General features: G+C 25.0%; 2 protein-coding genes across 7 annotated transcripts in view; one reads left to right on the top strand and one right to left on the bottom strand.

Moving 5' to 3' along the window:
* LOC129615443 (protein cappuccino) overlaps positions 1-20152 on the bottom strand; it is a 70355-nt gene that overhangs the window by 9781 nt on the left and 40422 nt on the right. For all 6 annotated transcript variants that reach the window (XM_055530653.1, XM_055530655.1, XM_055530654.1 and 3 more), the window contains one exon: positions 11164-11327. In XM_055530653.1, coding sequence (XP_055386628.1) covers positions 11164-11327 — 164 coding nt within the window. The remainder of the gene's footprint in view (positions 1-11163; positions 11328-20152) is intronic.
* LOC129615445 (glutathione S-transferase 1-1) lies at positions 4849-7520 on the top strand. The gene is made up of 5 exons (XM_055530659.1): positions 4849-5295; positions 6517-6660; positions 6719-6793; positions 6856-7050; positions 7127-7520. Exons 2-5 carry the CDS (start codon positions 6526-6528, stop codon positions 7412-7414), a joined length of 693 nt encoding a protein of 230 aa, XP_055386634.1. The 5' UTR covers positions 4849-5295; positions 6517-6525; the 3' UTR covers positions 7415-7520.

Raw genomic sequence — 20152 nt, 5'->3', positions numbered from 1 at the left:
CCCCCCTCTCCCAAAAAAAAATTGGAAAAAATTTTCTTCCTGTGAAATAATATGTTTATTATTTTCTTAAAGCTGCTAAAATTTCAAATTCCTCCAACTTACCGTCTATAAGAAAAACTATAATAAAAATTTGAAAAAAATTGGGTATTAGGTAACGGTTACCTTCAGTAACCATTTTGGCATTTTAATATTTGGTTATGCTGTATGTTGGCAGAAGAAGCCAATCACTACTTTTTTGCTGCTCCTAAATGTTAAAAGTATTTGTGATTTCGATACAATAAATAGATAAAAAATGGTATTTTTAGAACTTTGAGGAGCCTCAAATCTAGGGGCGGATGTAAGTGAAAATTTTGTTTTTGGAAAAATAAGTTTCTAGCAAAAAAATCTATTTATGTAAAATCAACTATCCATCTCAAAAGGTGTAGAAGTTTTATTAAGAATTTTTTTTAATTTTTTTTAGAAAACTGCTAACAGTTTGACTTCAAAAAGAAAGAAAACAAATTTTGCAATTTTAATTATTGCTTCGAAACTAATGGAATTACATATTACCCTAATATTCACTAAATCTAAGTGCATTAAAACATCGGAAACTTCAATTTGTAATTTATTTTAAGCAAATTCGATTTAAGCAATTGTTGCATTTGGGATGCAAAATGCGTTCGTTCTAATTTTATATTGAAAATGGTCATGTTATAATTACGGTATCTATATATATTGCATATATGAAATAAATTAGTTATAAAGTTATTACTGGAGAAGATTCTTAAATCACTTTTTAAAAATTTTGGTTTTCTTTTGTTTTTTTGTTTTTGTAAAGAGGAAATGTCATTTTCTTTCTTTTCAATATTGTTTTAATAAGTACTCATATTGTTTTTGGTAAAGATTTCTGGTTTTGATAGACAATTAATGCTCATTTCATGATAAAAATATTGAGTCCAATGACCTTTAGGGGTAAATTTAAGTTCATAAATAAATTTTATTGAAATGTACATTATTACAAATGAATGCATGTGTGAGTGCGAATGTGCACTTTTAAAAATTGTTTTTAGGTTACTAAGGAAAAAAACCAATTAAAATAATTTTTTAGTTTCACTTTTTTATTTTAAGGAACTTTAGAAGCAATTAGGAAGAAAATATTATGAGTCCTTTTTAAATTGAACTTTTGTGTTTTTATTTAGTTTGTAATTTTTGATATTCAATTTGTTTTTGATCTTTTTTTTTCAAATTAAAACTTTCAAATTCTCTAAAGTGAATGATGCTTTTGTTTTGTTGTAAATTTAAATTTTGAATAATTAAGCTGAGATTAAAGTTTAGAATAAATTTGAGTTTAATTTAATAACATGAAGTATATATGAGTCCAAGGTAAAACGAAAACAAACAATATGACTGACCATGTACGTAAGTATAGGATTTTTATACCCGTACGAACGTATATTCAAAGGGCATACTAAATTTGCCTTACCGTTTGTAACGCTAAGAAATAAAGGCCTGAGACGAGACATACACTTGAATGGTTCTGTTTAACGATAACTAATAAAAACTAATTGCGCTAAGTTCACTTAATTTCCAAAAATGACTTATTATAGTAAATACCAGAACCCTATTTAAATTGGATATGATCGGGATGCTGGTTCGGGCAGCTGCCATACAACTTCAAAATTTATTTGACTATATCTCAGAAACTACTATAGCCGTTATTTTAAAATTTCACATAAGCGAATTTATTAGTAGGGGCAATGTGTTTGATAAAATTCGTTGAAATTGCTTGGCTCTTTCTGGTAGCTGCCATACAACATCAATCGTAGTTTGGCTATATCTTGGAAAATATTGAAAACACAGTACTGAAATTTTACATAAATGAATATGGTAATATGGCAACTTAAAGTCATACTCTATCCCATAGTCAGCTATGACACATATTCGCACGTACAAATTCGTACGTGTATCATAGAGTTGACAAGGTCAACTCTATTTTTTCTCATTATGTTATTAAATTTAACATCTTGTCTTATAAGATAAATTTAAGAAAATTTTAGACATATGCTTTGTTAAGTTTCAATACAATGTCACTAAAGTTTTAATACAGTCATATTTGAAGTTGACTGTTTTAATTTTCTTACTAAAAAATTGTTGTTCTAAAATGATATTAAACAAAGAATTACGATAACAGATAACACGAACTGAACTGTTGGGGAAAAGTATCATGAATTAAATAAAATTTATTTAATCAAATTTTAATGCTTTTAACCCGACATAAAGAATTTTGATCGAGCTGAAGAATTTGTCGTTAGCGAAAGTAAAAATTTAACAGCATGATGCAAATGAGAGCTTTGAAATTACTATAGATAAATAATTTCTGATTTTGACATTTTTTACGTTTGAGGAAAAACTTTCACTATTTCCTTTGCTAACTTTTACTTCAATAAGATGTTTTAAAAAATAAATAAATGACTGCACGCTGTTATTGTTACTTAGATAATTACATATAAAGCTTATAACAATAAAAATTCGAATTATTCTTCGACCATCTTTTTGGTCAAAATTACTGATCCTCAACTGTAATTGCATAAAGAAATAGATCTTCTGAGTTTTCATATCTCTCAAAAAATATAAAGGGAATATGCTAGGGCATATCGTTACAACGGTGTTGCGAAAACCTGAAGTTTTTGTTCAAGAACGTATTTGAAGCAAATTTGCTTTTGTTCTCAATTATACTTGTGCCTCGTTCAAATTATGTACTATAAATTCAAAATCTTTTCAAGTAAAATTCATGTTACGTCTACTTTCACTTTTGTTTCCGGCAGTTGCAGACTAAGGCTTATATTAAATTCTGTTTGTTTAAATCAATATTAATTAATAGAACTTTGGCAACGATCAAAAATTTTCTTAATCCATACAAAACAAATTTATACCATTGAATTTTATAGTAAAAAACAGTCAACGATTTTTAAGGTTTCCTTTAGAATAAATGGAAATTAAACTAAAGAATTGATTTTTGAAATAGAATAAGGTTTGTTATTTATGAAATTATGCTTTATCTTTGTTATTATTTTCTTTTTTACCTATAATTTTTTTTAATATTTTGTCAATAATGGATACAATAACTGAAATAGTTTTTGTAGTCATAATTAAATTTGCCTCACATCGCAGAACGAAGAAAATTATTGTAATATTATAAATATTAAGAGCTCATTTTAACGTGTATAGAGATCTCAAATATGCAAACAAAAGAAATTGTGGTGCTTTTGATTGCAATTTAGCGTAAAAATTTATCTGAACTGAAAATGATATCTTTTTTCAATATTATTGAACAAACGATCAACAATGGCTTTTGTTTTTATTTGTGAGATTTAGCTAATTTGAATTATGTATTTGTAAATAATTATAGTTTTTAATGCTTTAATAAGTATACAAGTATAATAAATAATTTTAGTAACAGAACGCATTTCTAAACAGATATTTGTAAACTGGTAGATTTTAGCGTTAACTGGAAATTACAGAAAACATATATCTTTGAGGATGACTGTGATGTGCACAAATTGGAAATTTGGTAAAATTAGTTAAAAATATTAAATAATACTTAATTCTTAGCATTAAGATTTTCTATGACTTTTTAATGAATCTAAGATTATATATTTATAAGAGTACAAGAGATATGCATTAAAAATTTTAAATCATTTTTAAAATATCAAGATATTTTGCAATAAAGAATATCGAATTATAACCAAATAATTTTGATTTATATGTGTTTGTATTTATAGAGAACAATTTCTCCAAATAGTTTTGATAGCTGAATACAATTAGTGTTTGAAAAAACGATATTTGTGTGTATTTTTGTTAATACAATTACAAAACTTTAGGTTATGTCATAAGCCGGCTACTTTGGATGTTTTTAAATCATGTGGAATTTAATTACCGTAATAAAAGCCATTATAAATATTAAGGTTTAAATTTTATTACGAATGACGAATCCATTATATAACTTCAGTTCATTTTTTCACGATATTAACTTTTATAAAATAGAGTGATATTTTTAAGTTACTGGTTAAATACGTATATGGATGCATATATTAATGTTATAAGAATAATATTATTATAATTGAAAATTTTGGTTGAACAAATGGGAAATTTTAAAAAATAATTGAATAAATGTTATAATTTGTTATGTTAGAGTAAAAAATATCGGATACACCACAAACATGATCGACATTTTCTTCAATTTTTTTGTCTAAGCGGATAAAAAAATGTCGAAAAACAAAAATGAATAGCGGGAGGGACGAAAACTTTTATTTCTTCTACAAAGTGAATTTTTAACTAAAAAATTAGTTATATAAAAAATAAATTTAATCTTTTTTCAACAGCCTTGCTTAAGTATCATAATGTTATCAATTAATGTTAATGTTATCTTATCAATTTAGCATAACATAGCACAACCGTCGGCAAAATGCGGACCATGGGCAGCATACGGCCCATTCAACTTTAGAATGCCGCCCATTATTTTGATCATTTTGGTTGCAAAAAAAAAATTTTCGATTGGGACTATTGAAATTTGAAAAAAATTTTTTAAAAAAATATTAAGAACTTAATCATAGATATTAGATATAGGTATATAAAATACCATACAAATTTATTATTTGTCAAAACACAACAAGCAATAAAATCAGTTGAAAATGTTCTTTTTCTTGTAAGTATAGGTAATATAACTAACTGGAGTAGCCCATATTGCCCATAATCAATAATCACAGAACATATCAAAACTTTATAAAAGCCATATATCAACATTTATTTTATAAGATATTTGTATTTATTATAAGAATTATTGAAATTTTTAAAGGTTCAAAAAATTATAAATTCATTTTTATTCAGCAATTTTTTTTTATTGAATTGAATTAAAAATAATTGGAATATTAAAATTACGACTAAAAGATTAAATATTTTGTTGACACAAATATTTAGGAAGCAACTTTACAATAAGCAGAATTACTCGGTTAGAGGTAGAATGGGTATAGTGTAGGAGTTCGGAAATTTTTACATTTTTATGAGTAAGAGAGTGAAACGAAATGTGAAAAAATTGTTACAAACACAAGCATACTTGAACGATCGTCGGAAGTTGATCGCACCAATTTTTATTTTATTTATATAAAATATTTTGTCTGAATTCTCAATTCTTTACTTTTCATTTATTTAGTTGCTATTCAGCGCTCAAATAATCAAGTTATTGGTGATCGCATTTAAAAAATAATTTTTCTTTTTTTTTTCAAACTTTTTTTGTTCTTTTTGAATACTTCATTTAATGTAAGTTTCAGTGATTTAGTAAATTTATTTATAATATAAAAGAAATGAATTTATAATTAATTCTTATCTTAAAATAGGTATCAATTTGAATAATAATTAAATAAAAGTTTGATAAAATGTAATTTAAGTGATTTTGATAGCCTTATTCTTTTGAAGTTTCTAATTTTTTTACATATTTCATAATGTATGTGTATTTATTTTTATAGATTTAAATAACTACAAACAAAATAACGCTCGCTGTTTTTTACATTATGCTGGGAAAATGTCTGAATTACAAGCAGTTTTTATAAATTTTATTATTCAGAAACATGTTTAGAAATATGTGCATATATTAATTTTTCTCTTGGCGTATACGATTATTGTGTTGCTATTAAACAAGTTTGACATAGCTAATAGCTATTTGTATGCGTGTGATTTGAAATACCGGTACATATATTAATGAATTCAATAGAAAGCGAACTTTAATTTTAATAAATTTAATGCTGTATTAGATTATTAAGTTTTTATAAAGTAGAATAAGATGCAGAAACTTTATTCTCTTAATTCTTCTGACACTTTTAATCAACTATGTAATTGTTTTGTTAGGAATATTTTTAAAGAAGATTTTTTAAAGTATTTATGGATATGAAACCTCTATCAAAAATGATAATGCAAGTGAGGAAATTTAAGAAAATGCTAGAAAAACTTTATTTAACATTTGGGAAGAACTGACGGTTTTTTAAAACGAATTAACTCAAAAATCTGTACGTAGAGTTCTCATGAGAAATTTTTGTTAGTTAGAGAAACTGAATTGAAACAATAAGTTAAAATTTTTATGATTTCAATGAAACACAAATCTTTAAATTTAACATTTGAAAATTAAAAAAAACTTTCAACTTACCACAAAAAATAAAAATAAAATGATTGACTAATGGTAATATTTTTCACTTAATTTTTAAAGTAAAATTAAAATTATTTTGTAGTTTTACGCAAATTTATTTAAGATTTGCATTGGTATTTGAAAAAAGTTTAATTAAATTTGCAATTATAATTAGTAATTATAAAACTATAAAAAATATTGCGACTTAAATTCCAAAAATACAAAAAACATTCGAAATTCAAATTTTTGATCTTTAATCAGTGGTTCAAATTAATCTACGCTATTTTTGTTTCTTTTAGTTTATTATTGTTGGAATATAAAACGTTTTTTTACAAATTAGTCAACATATATTTTATTTTTAGACATACAAAATGAAACTTTACTCTGTCTCAGATGGACCACCATCCTTAGCTGTTCGAATGACATTAAAAGCTTTGGATATTCCTTACGAACTTCATAATGTGGATTACGTAAATAGTGAACATTTGTCAGAGGAATATGCGAAGGTAATGTAATTCTTTGTACAAAATCTCAACTCTATTGAAAACTAATTGCATTTTTTAGATGAATCCACAAAAAGAAATCCCTGTATTGGACGATGATGGATTTTATTTATCAGAAAGTGTTGCTATTATGCAAGTAAAATAATGTTTTATTTAAAAAACTTGTTAAACAAAAGTTTCTAAAAGTTTATGTTTTAGTATTTATGCGATAAATATGGACCAGAAAGTTCTCTATATCCAAAAAACCCAAAAGAAAGAGCAATAGTTAATCAGAGACTAAATTTTAATATGGCATTTTATTATAGCAGTATTGGACAATATGTTATGGCACCAATTTTCTTTGATTATCAAAGAACTGAACTTGGTTTAAAAAAAGTTCATATTGCTTTGCAGGTATCTATGTTATTAATTATTATTTCAAAATTTTAGAAAATTTTAAGATCAAATTGTAAATATTAATACTTTTTAGGTATTTGAAACCTATTTAAAAAGTTTGGGTACTAAATATGCCGCTGGAAACAATTTAACAATTGCAGATTTCCCTCTTGTTACCGCTACAATCTGTTTAGAAGCAATTGATTTTAAACTTGATGAATATCCATTAATAAAAAAATGGTATGCTACATTTAAAGCAGAAAATCCACAACTTTGGGAAATTGCTGAAGGTGGTATGAAAGAAATTGCATTTTTCGAAAAAAATCCACCAGATTTAAGTGCAATGAATCATCCAATCCATCCAATTAAGAAAGTGAAATAAGAATTTTTTTGATAACAATTGTGTTTGATTTTCTTTTTTGTTGAAAAGTTTTTCTATAATAAATCTTGTATAAATTTGATTTAAAATTATTTTGAGATCAATGAAATTTTAATATTTTTTCTTTATGTATTTATATTTTATTATTTTTAATTAATTATTGTGTAGTATTCATTATAAAAATTTTTTTATTGTTAGTTCTGCTCTTCTCTAATTTAAAGTTTAACTATAAAGGATTGAATAGAAATTCAGTAACTTAATAATAATCAAAAACTTAGGAATACTTCAAATTACGCTTTACGTAAATGAAAAAAACTAATGTAAATTCAAAAATCCATCACGCTAGTATTAAATTATTTGCTCTATTCATTATTTGCGCGGCTTTGTATATTGTAAAAGAATTAACCAAATCAATTTTATTGTTTTTATATGCCATCAAGCAAGAGTAATTTATATGCCATCAAGCAAAACTAAAAATATTTCATTTCGGCAGAAATTTTTAACAAATGAAAACTTTTAGCCTCCCAAGAAAAAAATGATTTTTTTTTCTACCTCACTAATAACACTAGTACTTTGGGATTTTTTTTCAAAAAGAACAATTTTTAATTTTCATCCAAAATAAATTAATTTTGTATTTAAGGCGAATTGAAAAGAGAAACAATCACATTGTACACTGTGAAATTCAATGTCAAATCAATTTAAAAAAATAAATTTTAAGAAAACAATATTTTCGCACATTTCGCACTTACATAAATATAAAAGCAAAAACACAATATAGATTTGAAAGTAAAAAAAAATGTAACAATATTGTTAACACCTGCCCTATTGGCAGCTGAATTTATTTATTTCATTTTAATACAGTAAAGTTTAAGAGGTCAACATAATAAAGGAAACAAGCTGAAGAGGAACTAAAAAGGCTCTATTGGAATGAAGAAAAAACTTTCTTAAATTATATTTTATTTTAAATTTGGAATATAACTAAGAGCCAACATATTTGAAAATGGAAAAGAAAATCAAAGAATGAAAACTGTAAACACATTTAAATAGCAATGGCAAACATTCCATTAATGGCAAGGAAAATGATTTTAAAAATGTTTCAATATAATAAACCTTACGGCCCCGTAATACTCAATGTATGCAATAAAAAAGTTAAAATACAAAATTCTAGAATCAAATAGTGTACGTGTTTAGAGGATAAAAAAAAAAGGTTTAAATGTGGGACTACAAAATTATTTGCTGTACCTACATATATTTATTACGTACAAGGTGAGAACGAGTGCTGCAAGAATTTAAGAAGGAAATAATTTCAACAAAAAAATTGTTGTTGTTAAAATAATGCAACAAAATGTTTATAGTTAACAGCTGAATTAACTTTAAAGTTTTCTTTCTTATAACTATAGAATATATCAAGTTCGACCAAACATAGGTAAATTTTTGGTATTTCCAAAACTTCTTCACCCATCTGTTTACAAAACTTCTACACCCTTGAAGATAGAAAGCTTCAATTTTATATGTACATAAATCTTTACTAGAAACTTACTTCCGTAGAAGAAAATTTTTACCTATCTACCCCCATCTAAAAGTTACACCACCCCAAAACCTTAAAAATACCATTTTTTAACTACTTATCGATATGAAACTATCAAATTTGGAAAACCACAGAAAAGCAGTGGGTTGCTTTTTCTGTCGCGGATACAATTATCTATCAATCTATACAATACTTGAACTTTGATAAAACGAAACAGCCATCAAAATTTACCCGTTATTTGCAATCAATTTCTTCGAAACTTTTGATATCAGTTTCCTTCTAGACCTTAGGTTGTAGGAGCCTGAAACCTTAGCAGCTTTTAGATACTAATAAATAGTTCATTTCGTTAGAAGAAAATTTTTCTCCATCTTCACCCCATCTCAAGTAATCGCCCCTTGAAATTTGTAAAATTTGAATTTTTGAATTCTTATATTTCCGAAACCGCAAGCTTTTGCAAATTTCTATAAATGCAAAAAGCTAAAGGTAAATTCCATGGCATTAAAAAATATAATTATTTTTCTTAACTCACACAATTAACCCTTAAAATCTAGAATTATGTTAACGTCTCTTTAAATTTTTTTTTTGCTTTATTTCAAAGACCGATAATCCTAAATGTATGTAATTTTTGAAATAGTTTCGTATTTGAAAGTAATTTTTTGAAATAGTTTCGTAATTGAAAGTGTGGTAGGTTTACATAGACTTTATTTAGAAGTAATATTTTCATTTGTTGAAGGGAAAATGTTACAATACAAACCATTGGTTTCACCTAACTTTATTTTACTCACTTTTTATTCACTTTCAAATCTGAATTCTCTGTATTTTCTAATGGGTATTTAACTTTTCCAATAAAATTACTCATTTTTTCAAATTATCGACAGAAGGTTTCATTTTCAGAAACAAAGTGAATAAAATTAATGAAATAAAAAAACCAGTTACTTGCGTAACTAATTAATTAAATAATTATTAAATAATTCTTTTCGATTAAAAATTAGAAGTACATAAATGGTTACTCACTTTCTTCCCAACTTCCGAGTAAAGTAGATAAATAGACGTTCAGCCCATAATTTCTAGTCAATCAGAAATTCATGAAAACTTACAAATATTTGAAAGCCAAAAACGGTTTATCGCCATATTTTTTAAATTGAATTGTGATCAAACTTTTGAACTCTATAATATTTTGGATTTGAATAAAATGTGAAATAATTTTAGTTTGTATTTTAAAAATCTATTTTGTTTGTTTTTTACTTTTTATTATAGAACATCCTGTAAGCTATACACTAGATTTCTATTTGGAAATTTTAATATAATTCTTTTTACCTCAAATAAAATTTTTATTCGATAAATGGAATAATTTTACGTTTTTAGTTAAATATAGCACTAAAAAAGGGCAAAGAAAAAAAGTAAAAAGTTTAGGTAACCATTAACTGAAGAAAAAATTGTAAAATTTATTTTTTGTGCTAGAGTTCATTATTTTCTCGTTTCTATATACCTAACTTAAGCCGTTGTTATTATTTTACTATATGTGACCATTGAGTTTTTAAATAGTTTTTACTGATATAAAAATGTTTTTATTCTCAACCTGTTGTTATTTTTGTCTTGTGCTCTTCATTTAAAGTTAAAAGGATTCAGTTACATTTTAGTTTTTTTTTAAATATATTCATACACAATACATAAATGTTTTTTTATATGTACTCATTATATATATGTTTATGTTTATGTACCATTACAAAAGTTAAATTCAATTTAATGAACATAAGATTTTGTGATCGAAAAAAAATTTCCATTTCCTTTCTTATTCTTTTCAAATTTAGAACGAAAGATATACGGAAACAATGTGTGTGTTATAACTATAACAATAAAAAGAAGTTTTAAAAATAATTCGATTTCGAAAATATTAAATATTTCGATTCTATTTGAGATTTTTTTCTTATCAATTTCAATATTATTGTAAGAATTTGGATTTTTTAGTTTGAATTTGAAGAAAAACTTTTTTAAATTTCTTCTGTAGAAAAATGGTCTATAGAAAAATCTTCTATAGAAAAAGATATTTTCCACGTTCGTTTGTATAGTGTTTGGTTTTTTTAAGTAATGGTAAGATTTAAGCAAAGTTAAAGTCTAAGTCCAATAATTGAATATTAAGACGTGGATATTACTTATTGGTTGTATTAACTTTTACTTTTTTTTAGAATATGAAATTATTATTTTTTTTATTCTAGTTACTTACATAAAATGTGTCATTTTTATCAGTCTTTTCACAAATTGGTTTAATCACTCCAATTGATAATAGATTAGCACAATATTGTTGAGTTAAAATATTTAAAGTTTGTTCACTTAAATTACACCCCGTTGAAATTAAAGAATTTGTTATCCATTTAACTAGCATTTGACCTAGAACGAAAGAAAAATGTAAATGTATAAATCACTTTATGAAATAAAACACATTGAATTATGTATATAAAAAATTTGTTTGTCAAATAAAATTTTCAATAGACAATTCAAGCTCAGCAAGAAATAATAGAAATAAAAAAGTTAATTTTGTTCGCTGCAAAATTGAATGCCAGACTGTTTTAAACTAACACTTTTCTTTAGACTATATCAGAATAATTTTTCAAAAAACCTTCCTTGGAATCTGGAAGCTTAGAACACCGATGTTTAAAAAGTTGTCAATCAAAAATTGTAAAGATTTCAATGATCTTTTCAGCGATATGTCGCATGACCATTCTTGGTACAAAATTTTTTTAAAACCCCTGCTGAGGCGGGAACTTTTATGTTATATGGGACAGTTTTACTCATTAATTTTTTTCAACACCAATTTGCGTGAAGCAAAAATATACATACATATGTGGCAAATTTCAAGCTTGCGACTTTTTCCGTTCTTAAATGAATTCTCCATTAAATGAACGGACGGACATAGCTAGATCGACTAAGGTCGTAAATGGTTTCTTGGTGTAATGAATAAACGTATGTATCGGGTCAAATTGTTTTTACTCTCCGATATAATGTATAGGGTATAATAATACATTTGTGCATATGAACATATATTCATGTAGATATTTATATTTAAATAATTTATGAATCAATACAAACATTTTACCCACAAGAAGTACGCGGGTGTTAATTTTAATAATTATATAAATTTATTACAACAAGATAAATACACATATTCTTTATATAGCATACCTTCACTTAATTTCATTAATAGATGCTGATCAAATATTATTTTGAAATTTTTTGAACAATCATTTAAAAAAATTAAATTCAAAGGATTTTTTATATGATATCTTTTAAAAATTATAAAATCCTTTTTATATTTTATATAAAAAGTATTAAAATGATAATGATGATAGCTATAAAAATAACAAGGACACAAATATAAACTTTCAAATTTATTATAACTATTGTCAACAGTAATATTTTTATTCCTATTGTTCATAATATAATTTGTGCTGGTATAGTAGTCACTATCGCATCTACAATTACTAATACAAATAAAATCACAAGTGTCGATGCTATTATTATTAATGTTACAATTATTGCATATGCCATAAATTATATACGTTTTCATTGTTATAGTAGTAGTTGTAATAGTGGACAAACCACCAGTTTGAATCGTGGTCATTAGATATATGGCACGCTTAAAATTAAATTTGAAAACTTTATCTAAGAGAAACTTTTTATTTGACCATTTAATTGCTTTTAGTTTTGGTGGTGGTGGTCTAAATGAAAATAATAACAATTTTTGATAATAGTAGAATTGCAATGGTGATAGCGATGGTAAAGTAACACCAAATGTTATTGCAGTCATTCTGGTATCTATTGTTGTATTTGATTTAGTTTTTGATTTAATTTTGGATGATTCTATACAAGTGGCCAATATCATTTTGTTTGTTTTTTTTCTTTGTTTAATTGTTTTTTTATTTAAGCGATATAAAAGTTTTCGAATTATAAAAACTTTTTTTTTTTTAAGTAATAGTGGTTTTTCTTTTCAATATTTTTGGTATATGAAACAATAATTATCAAAGTGTTGATTGCAATTTAAAGCAATGCTAATAAAAAATGGTGTAATTGAATATATTTTTCACTAATATTTGTTTTTCCATTATTGTGATATTTTTTGAGTTTAAATTAATTATTTTATATTGCTTTTTTTTCTTTTTTTTTTTCTTTTTTGATTAGCGTGACTTTTAAGCCATTATTTATATGTTTAATTTAAGAGATATTGAAATTGTTTTAAAGCAAAATTAAAATTGTATAAACTTTGTAGAAAATTTTGATTTGAAATATTCCCGTAAATTATTTAACAATCGAATTGTATTTTTAAAGCACTACCTAGATGGAACTGAGATTTAATTAATGATTGTTTCTTTATACGAATATTTAAAGTAACTTTTTTAAAGCTTTTGATAAAAATTGTAAATAACTGACAAAAATAGATAAAAAAAATATTGTTAAGATATCAAGGAAATTGATATCTTCAATTAAATTTCTAATTATGAGATAGCCATTATCAGTCAAGAAAAAGTTGTGAATACTTTTATTTACAAAGTCAATATTTTGTAGAAAACACACAAATTTTGTTACAAATGTGGCTTTGTTAAATTCATAAGCTTTCAATTTAAGCGCGTAATACTATTAATATCAAATAAAGTTGAGTCAAACCGATGGTTTGTATTGTAGCACTTTTCCCTTCAACAAGTGAAAAATACTTCTTTTAATAAAGTTGGGTCAAACCAATGGTTTGTATTGTAGCAAGTTTCCCTTCAACAAGTGAAAATACTGCTTTGCAAAACAAACAATGTATACCTACCACACTATTAATATATTATTTTCATTCATATACGAAACTATTTCTAGGATTGCACACACAAGTGTGCATTCTAGAAGTGCATTCACACTTCACAAGAACAGCTGGTAACATCAGAATTATATCATCTAATGTCAGATTTAATAATTTGGACACAGCATACAATTTAGCATATAAAATATATAACAATCTACCTGCTGAATTCAAAAGTCATACGCTAATAAATAGATTTAAACAACATATTAACACATACTATCTAAATAAAATATAAGAGTTTTATAAGAATCATTAGTCGTCAAAATGTTTAATCAAAATAAATTATCATATACAATATTGTTAGTTAAACCAAATTTTACTCATTTTGTTATTATTATGAATTAATTACTGCACTATTTGAAAGATAAAATTTTGTACTGATATTTGACAGTTAATTATAAGAATTTTTTGTAATTATACTAAAGAGTAAAGACGAGCTTAAAGCTCATTTTGAGATTGGATGAATAAATTGAATTGAATTGAATTGAATATACTCGTATTTAGGATGAACAGTTTATGCAGTTTTTGAAATAAAGCAAAAATTAATTTAAAGAGGGGTTAACATAATGTTCGATTTTAAGGGTTAATTGTGTGAGTTAAAAAAAATAATTATATTTTTTATGGCATGGTGTTTACCATTACATTTCTGCGTTTATTACCGTTACATTTCTGCGAAATTTAAAAAAGGTTGCGGTTTCGCAAACTTAAGGTGCAAAATATTCAAATTTTGCAAAATTCGAGAGGCGATAACTTGAGAGGCGGTGAAGATGGAAAAAAATTTTCTATTAACGAAATGAACTATTTATTAGTGTCCAACAGATGTGAACATTTCAGGCTCCAACAACGTACGGTTTTTTAATCACAAAAGTGATTAAAAAAAACTAAAAAAAAAAATTGAAAAAAACTGACTTCAGATAACGGTAAATTTTAGTGGCCATTTTGTTTTTTTAAAGCTCAACTAAAGTATGCCGCGATAGAGGAAGCCAGCTAATATATTTCTGCGTTTGGAAAATTTAAAAAATTAGGGTTTTGGGTGGGAATAACTTTTAAAGGGGGGTGATAGGTAAATAATTTGTTCTACAAAAATTAGTTTCTAGGTAAATTCTATGTACATATAACATTTCAGCTTCCTATCTTCAAGAGTGTAGAATTTTTGTAAACAGACACACGGACAGACGAACGGACAGACAAAGATAAGCTAATAAACACTTTTTCAAAAATTTTTTTGGAAAAGTGCTAAAAAACGAATAATATATTATAACAACGGGAACTTATATTTGTGTTGGAAATAAAGGAATAAATCTAATTTATTCAAAATACAAAATATTGTATAAAATTTCTCAGTCAAGCAGCCCATATTAGCTGAAATGGTAGAAACAAAAATTCTGGAAATGGCAGAAACGCCAATAATCATTTCTTCTATGATAAAAAACTTTGAATCATTGTTCGGTTAGTCAAATGATCTTCCAAAGTTATCTTTATCTCAAATTGGTTTTGGCAAATTTTCGAAATGTTTTTTCTATACTGAAATTTGCATAAGTTTCAAAGTTAACAGAGTATATCAATGATTATTTAATTTTACTATATACCAATTTTTTTTTATATTCTCTACCACAAGTTATTTCAATCTAATTATTAATTCTTCAAGACTGCGTCAACTTCTCTGAAAGTAAGAATGTTACTGCACTGTAATCGTACTCTTACACGATATAAATCATTATTCCTTAACTGCATAAATACACTAATTAGTTAATATATAAATTTTCACTTCAAGATTTCTACTATGTTCATGAAAAATTATATAATAATAACAGCGTTATTTCTGCAGAATGCTGTCTTTATTTAGAGATCTATAATTCAATTAAATACAAGCTTTAGATTTAAATCGTTTAGTAGGAATTCTCTACTTTGCAAGCATGAAAATGACTGACTACGTTTTTGTTCTGAGCTGATTGTTGAACTTGTATTTCACTTTATACGCTACAAAACTTAAGTAACAACGCATTATGCAAGTATGTATAAAAATTTATTAAGGAGCTTTGATTGTTGCCTTTAGGTTTGGTAGTTAAAACTAAATCTGTTAAAATTTTAGCAATTCCTAAATTATTTTTTAACATTTTGTTATTCATCCTCAATAAAATACAGGAATATATATTTATATTTTATTCATATATTTTAGTTTTTATACAAAAGGGAAGGGAAATTTAAAAAAAAAATATTCTATACTTAACTGTATTTGATAAAAAGGAATCACAAAAATCTCTGAAAAAATCAAAGATTAACTTTAATTCATTAAAGTGATTTTTGCCTTTTTTAAACACATATACATTTTACTTCTGGGTTACTTTTATGTTACTTTAAGTTACTTTATGGGTGTGATTAGAAACATATATCATAGTTAAAATAAACGTATATACATATACCAAAATGTAGGTTCCATTTTATGGGGAAAACATTCAAGTTTCACAAGAAATTATATACTTTTGACCTTCAATTCTAGATTTCTCGCACTTTTTTAAGGTTGGTTTGATTTATTTTCGTATTCGTTTGGGCTTGTTTTCTTTTCTTTTTTGGTTTTCTTTGAGGGTTTTATGGATTTTCTTTTCCTGTACGTGTGGTCCTTTTATTATATAATTACTACTTAATGATGAAAAACTTGACTTTGATTTTACAAGTTTTTTATGGATCTGCGGTTGTTTTCACATGTAAGTAATTAAGGGGAAGAAAAAAAACCTTCATTTTTTTGTTTTGGTTCTAATCAAATCAACAATAAAGATTTGTACATTTTCATAATCCAGTAAAAGAAAATGAAAAAGAAAATGTGTTGGTTACTTGAATTTTTCTATATTCATTTAAGAGAGAAAATTAAAGAAAAATTAAGTTCGATAAAAATTATATATAAAATTGCTTCTTTGTGGAACTAAAATTATTTCACTACTGTGCTATATGTACTAAAGTGATCTTTCATGTATTGAAATTTTTGTTACACTTTTACATAAATTCATTGACAAACATTTAAGTCTTTTAAGTGTATTGGTCCCTTAAATTTTCAAATTATAAATAAGGAATTAATAGAGAATTTTTTTGTATGAACTAATTAGTCTTATTGAAAACAATTGAAAACGAGTTCACCGTGTACGTATACGAAACTCGTATACGAAACTATTTATAGGATTGCATATATTTAGGATGAACAATTTATGCAGTCTTCGAAATAAAGCAAATATTAATTTGAATATTAACATAATGCTCAATTTTAAGCGTTAATTGCGTGAGTTAAGAAAAATAATTATATTCTTTAATGGCGAGAAGTTTACCGTTACATTTCTGCGTTTACAGAAATTTGAAAAAGTTTGCGGTTTCGGAAACATAAGGTGTCAAAAATTCAAATTTTAGAAATTTCGGGAAGCGATAACTTGAGAATGGGTGAAGAAAGAAAAAAAAATCTTTTACGGAAATAAGTTTCTAGTAAAAATCTGTGAAAGTATAGAAGTTCAGCTTTATATTTTCAAGGATGTAGACGGACGAAGAGAATGAAACTAATAAGCACTTTTTTCCAAAATTTTTTTGAAAAGTGTTAAAAATCAAAAAACATTTATTAGATATCAATACATATACTAATGCAATAATAACATTAAAATTTGAATAAAAAATTAGTGGAGTTGAAAAAATATTATAAAATATTAAAAATTTTAAAATTATCAAATTATTTTCACAAAAATTTGTTCGCCAAAAATATAAAATGCAAATTATTTTATTGCAGTAAAAATAATACACAAATAATTTGCTTAAATCATATAATTTCCAATTCTGAAAATTCTAAAATTATAAGTTTAATGTAAATATTTTAATATTTTATATAAAAAACTTTCAACAATCACAAATCCAACAATAACATTTTCTCAAAACCATATTAACAAAACATCAACAGTTATTTTTAATTACATAGCATTTATTTGCACTTGTTGATAAGAATTTCTAAAATGAATGATAAAACTTTTACTCAAAATACTACATACATCTGTATATAGCTATTTCTTTTACTCTTATACAAATGCTCTCTAATTAAATAACGTATTCCGACAGGTTCTCACCACCAAAGTTAATATCGGCAATATACAACAAGTTACAATGAAAACTACAAGTGTATTGCACTTTATGATTACTGTTTAGAATTACAACATAATTACGCCGAAACTACATACTTATGTACATATATGGTTTTGAGGACTATACAAGTGAACATTAAAAAATATCAAATATAGAATTCGCAGTAATAAGAATAGTAGTGTTCTTGTTGCAATACTAACTTTCTAGCTGTAACGGAAAAAGCTAATTTTTGTAAGTTTTCAAATCTACTTTTTTACAAATTTGTATAACATTCAATTGTTAAACTATAGTTACTCAAATTTAGAACTACGTTAGAATAAGGTTTTCAAGAAAAAAATCGTTCTTTGCGGGAACGTTGTATACATACATATGTATATATGTATATGCATATAGGTTAATTATGAGAGTCTTAAATTCCGTTATTTATAAAAATAGCATTCGACTAGCAAATTACAAATAACATACATACGTTATGTATTTGAATTTCGGAATATTCTGTAGTTAGTGGTTTCCTGATTTTATGCATATGATCTTGTATCGAAGAAAACCAATAACGGAAACTAAATCTTATTTAAATTCTTAAATATAAATTAACAGGATGAATTGATATTCGCTAATTATAATTTGAGTAAAAAACTCAACTTAGAAATATTTTGCATTTTATTATTTTTGTTTAAGTGTGATGTATCTGTACAACTGGTAAGTAGCATTCCTATTAGCGTGCCTCACTTGCAATTAATTTTAAAATTAAATGTTAAAATTAAGTTTGTTATAGAGCTAAAAATATCTTACAGTCATTGTTGTCATTCTTTCAACATATTATGTACATATATAATTGATATTATTCATTTATTTTCAACTTTTTCTAAACAAATACATACACTATAATTTTGTGGAATAGCTGATATAACAAAGTTGTTACATATTTATGTCAGCGCATTCTTAGAAGTAGGTAGGTACGCTTTTATATTTGCATATGATAGACTTTATATGATTCACTTTTATATGTAAGTATTTCCATATATATGATGTATGTGTACATATATATTTATGAACATAATTAATACGTTTATTAATTAAACAAATAACTAATCAAAAATAATGTTTTTAGATTCAAATTGCACTCTAAAAAGTAGATTCCTATAAATTATTTTTTATTTTTTCTTCAAATGTTTTTGTGTGTACCCATGTATATATTATATTATTTTAATACTTCAGTATAGAAGTGTTTTCATAATTTCAGTATAGTTAGCAATCGAGTTTTGATTTATCCTATATTATATTTTGTTTTTTAATAAAAGCACGGGAAAGTTTTTCAAAACTCTTTTTGTGAATTTGTCCTCTTTTTAGAAAACTCAGAACAGTTTGTTCTTTAATGACAGGTTTTATATAATACGGTTATTGAGTTATTTATAAAACATTTATGGTTTTTACAATATTTTACAATCTGCAGTGCAGTACGTACATAAAAAATATTTAAGTATAATACTCGATAAATTATAGGACACGTGATGTTTATCTGTACTGAATATAAATATAAATATGAAACTATACGGAATTTTATGTTAACATGTTCGTTTCAGGGTGTTTTTGAATTTTCATATGTTGTAAATAAACATTAAATATTACAAAATCTTCAAATCCAACTAATGATTCACTATTTGAATTTAAAAGTCTATTATAAGAGGTGTTAAGATATGATATGTGATTGTTTTTTTTAGATATTAGATTAAGTTAAATACGAACTAAATTCCACATCTTTCGCCTACTATTACTCGAGTACTCAATTATTCATACTAAGCATTTACATTAAACTTGGATTAGATATATGTACATAGTTACATACATACTTGTACCTTGACATAAAGCTTTACACTTAAATATTATAGATATACGTAAGGGCATGGATAACATGTCTGTAAGTACTGTATTTAAAACTATCTACAAATCCATGTACATATTTTTGTGTAGATACGCCAAAATCGTAGTAACATAATTATTACGAGTATACAGCAACAAATTTATTTAGCAACTTTTTATCTTTATGCTTCGGTAGATTAAAAGATGGTTAGTTTCGAGAATGAAAAGTTTTTATCGTTATTTGGAATTGATACACAAATCAAAGTATGGTATAAATTTTCTTAATTTAAAAGTTTCATGTAGAGTTTTATAGTTTCGCATGGAAATGTTACAATAACAAATATTTTTGTTATTCTAAAAAATTAAAATCTTGTATGTAAACACGTAATAATGTATATGTGTA

This window comes from Condylostylus longicornis, unplaced genomic scaffold (genome assembly GCF_029603195.1).
Source record: "Condylostylus longicornis isolate FDR11 unplaced genomic scaffold, ASM2960319v2 ptg000135l, whole genome shotgun sequence".
NCBI classification, from domain to species: domain Eukaryota; kingdom Metazoa; phylum Arthropoda; class Insecta; order Diptera; family Dolichopodidae; genus Condylostylus; species Condylostylus longicornis.
This window is presented reverse-complemented; position numbering and strand designations above follow the sequence as displayed.

Coding starts and splice junctions, on each gene's coding strand:
- LOC129615445 (XM_055530659.1), top strand. CDS start 6,526: ATGAAACTTTACTCTGTCTCAGATGGACCACCATCCTTAGCTGTTCGA. Junction 6,661..6,718: donor TGTCAGAGGAATATGCGAAG/GTAATGTAATTC, acceptor TGCATTTTTTAG/ATGAATCCACAAAAAGAAAT. Junction 7,051..7,126: donor AAGTTCATATTGCTTTGCAG/GTATCTATGTTA, acceptor AATACTTTTTAG/GTATTTGAAACCTATTTAAA.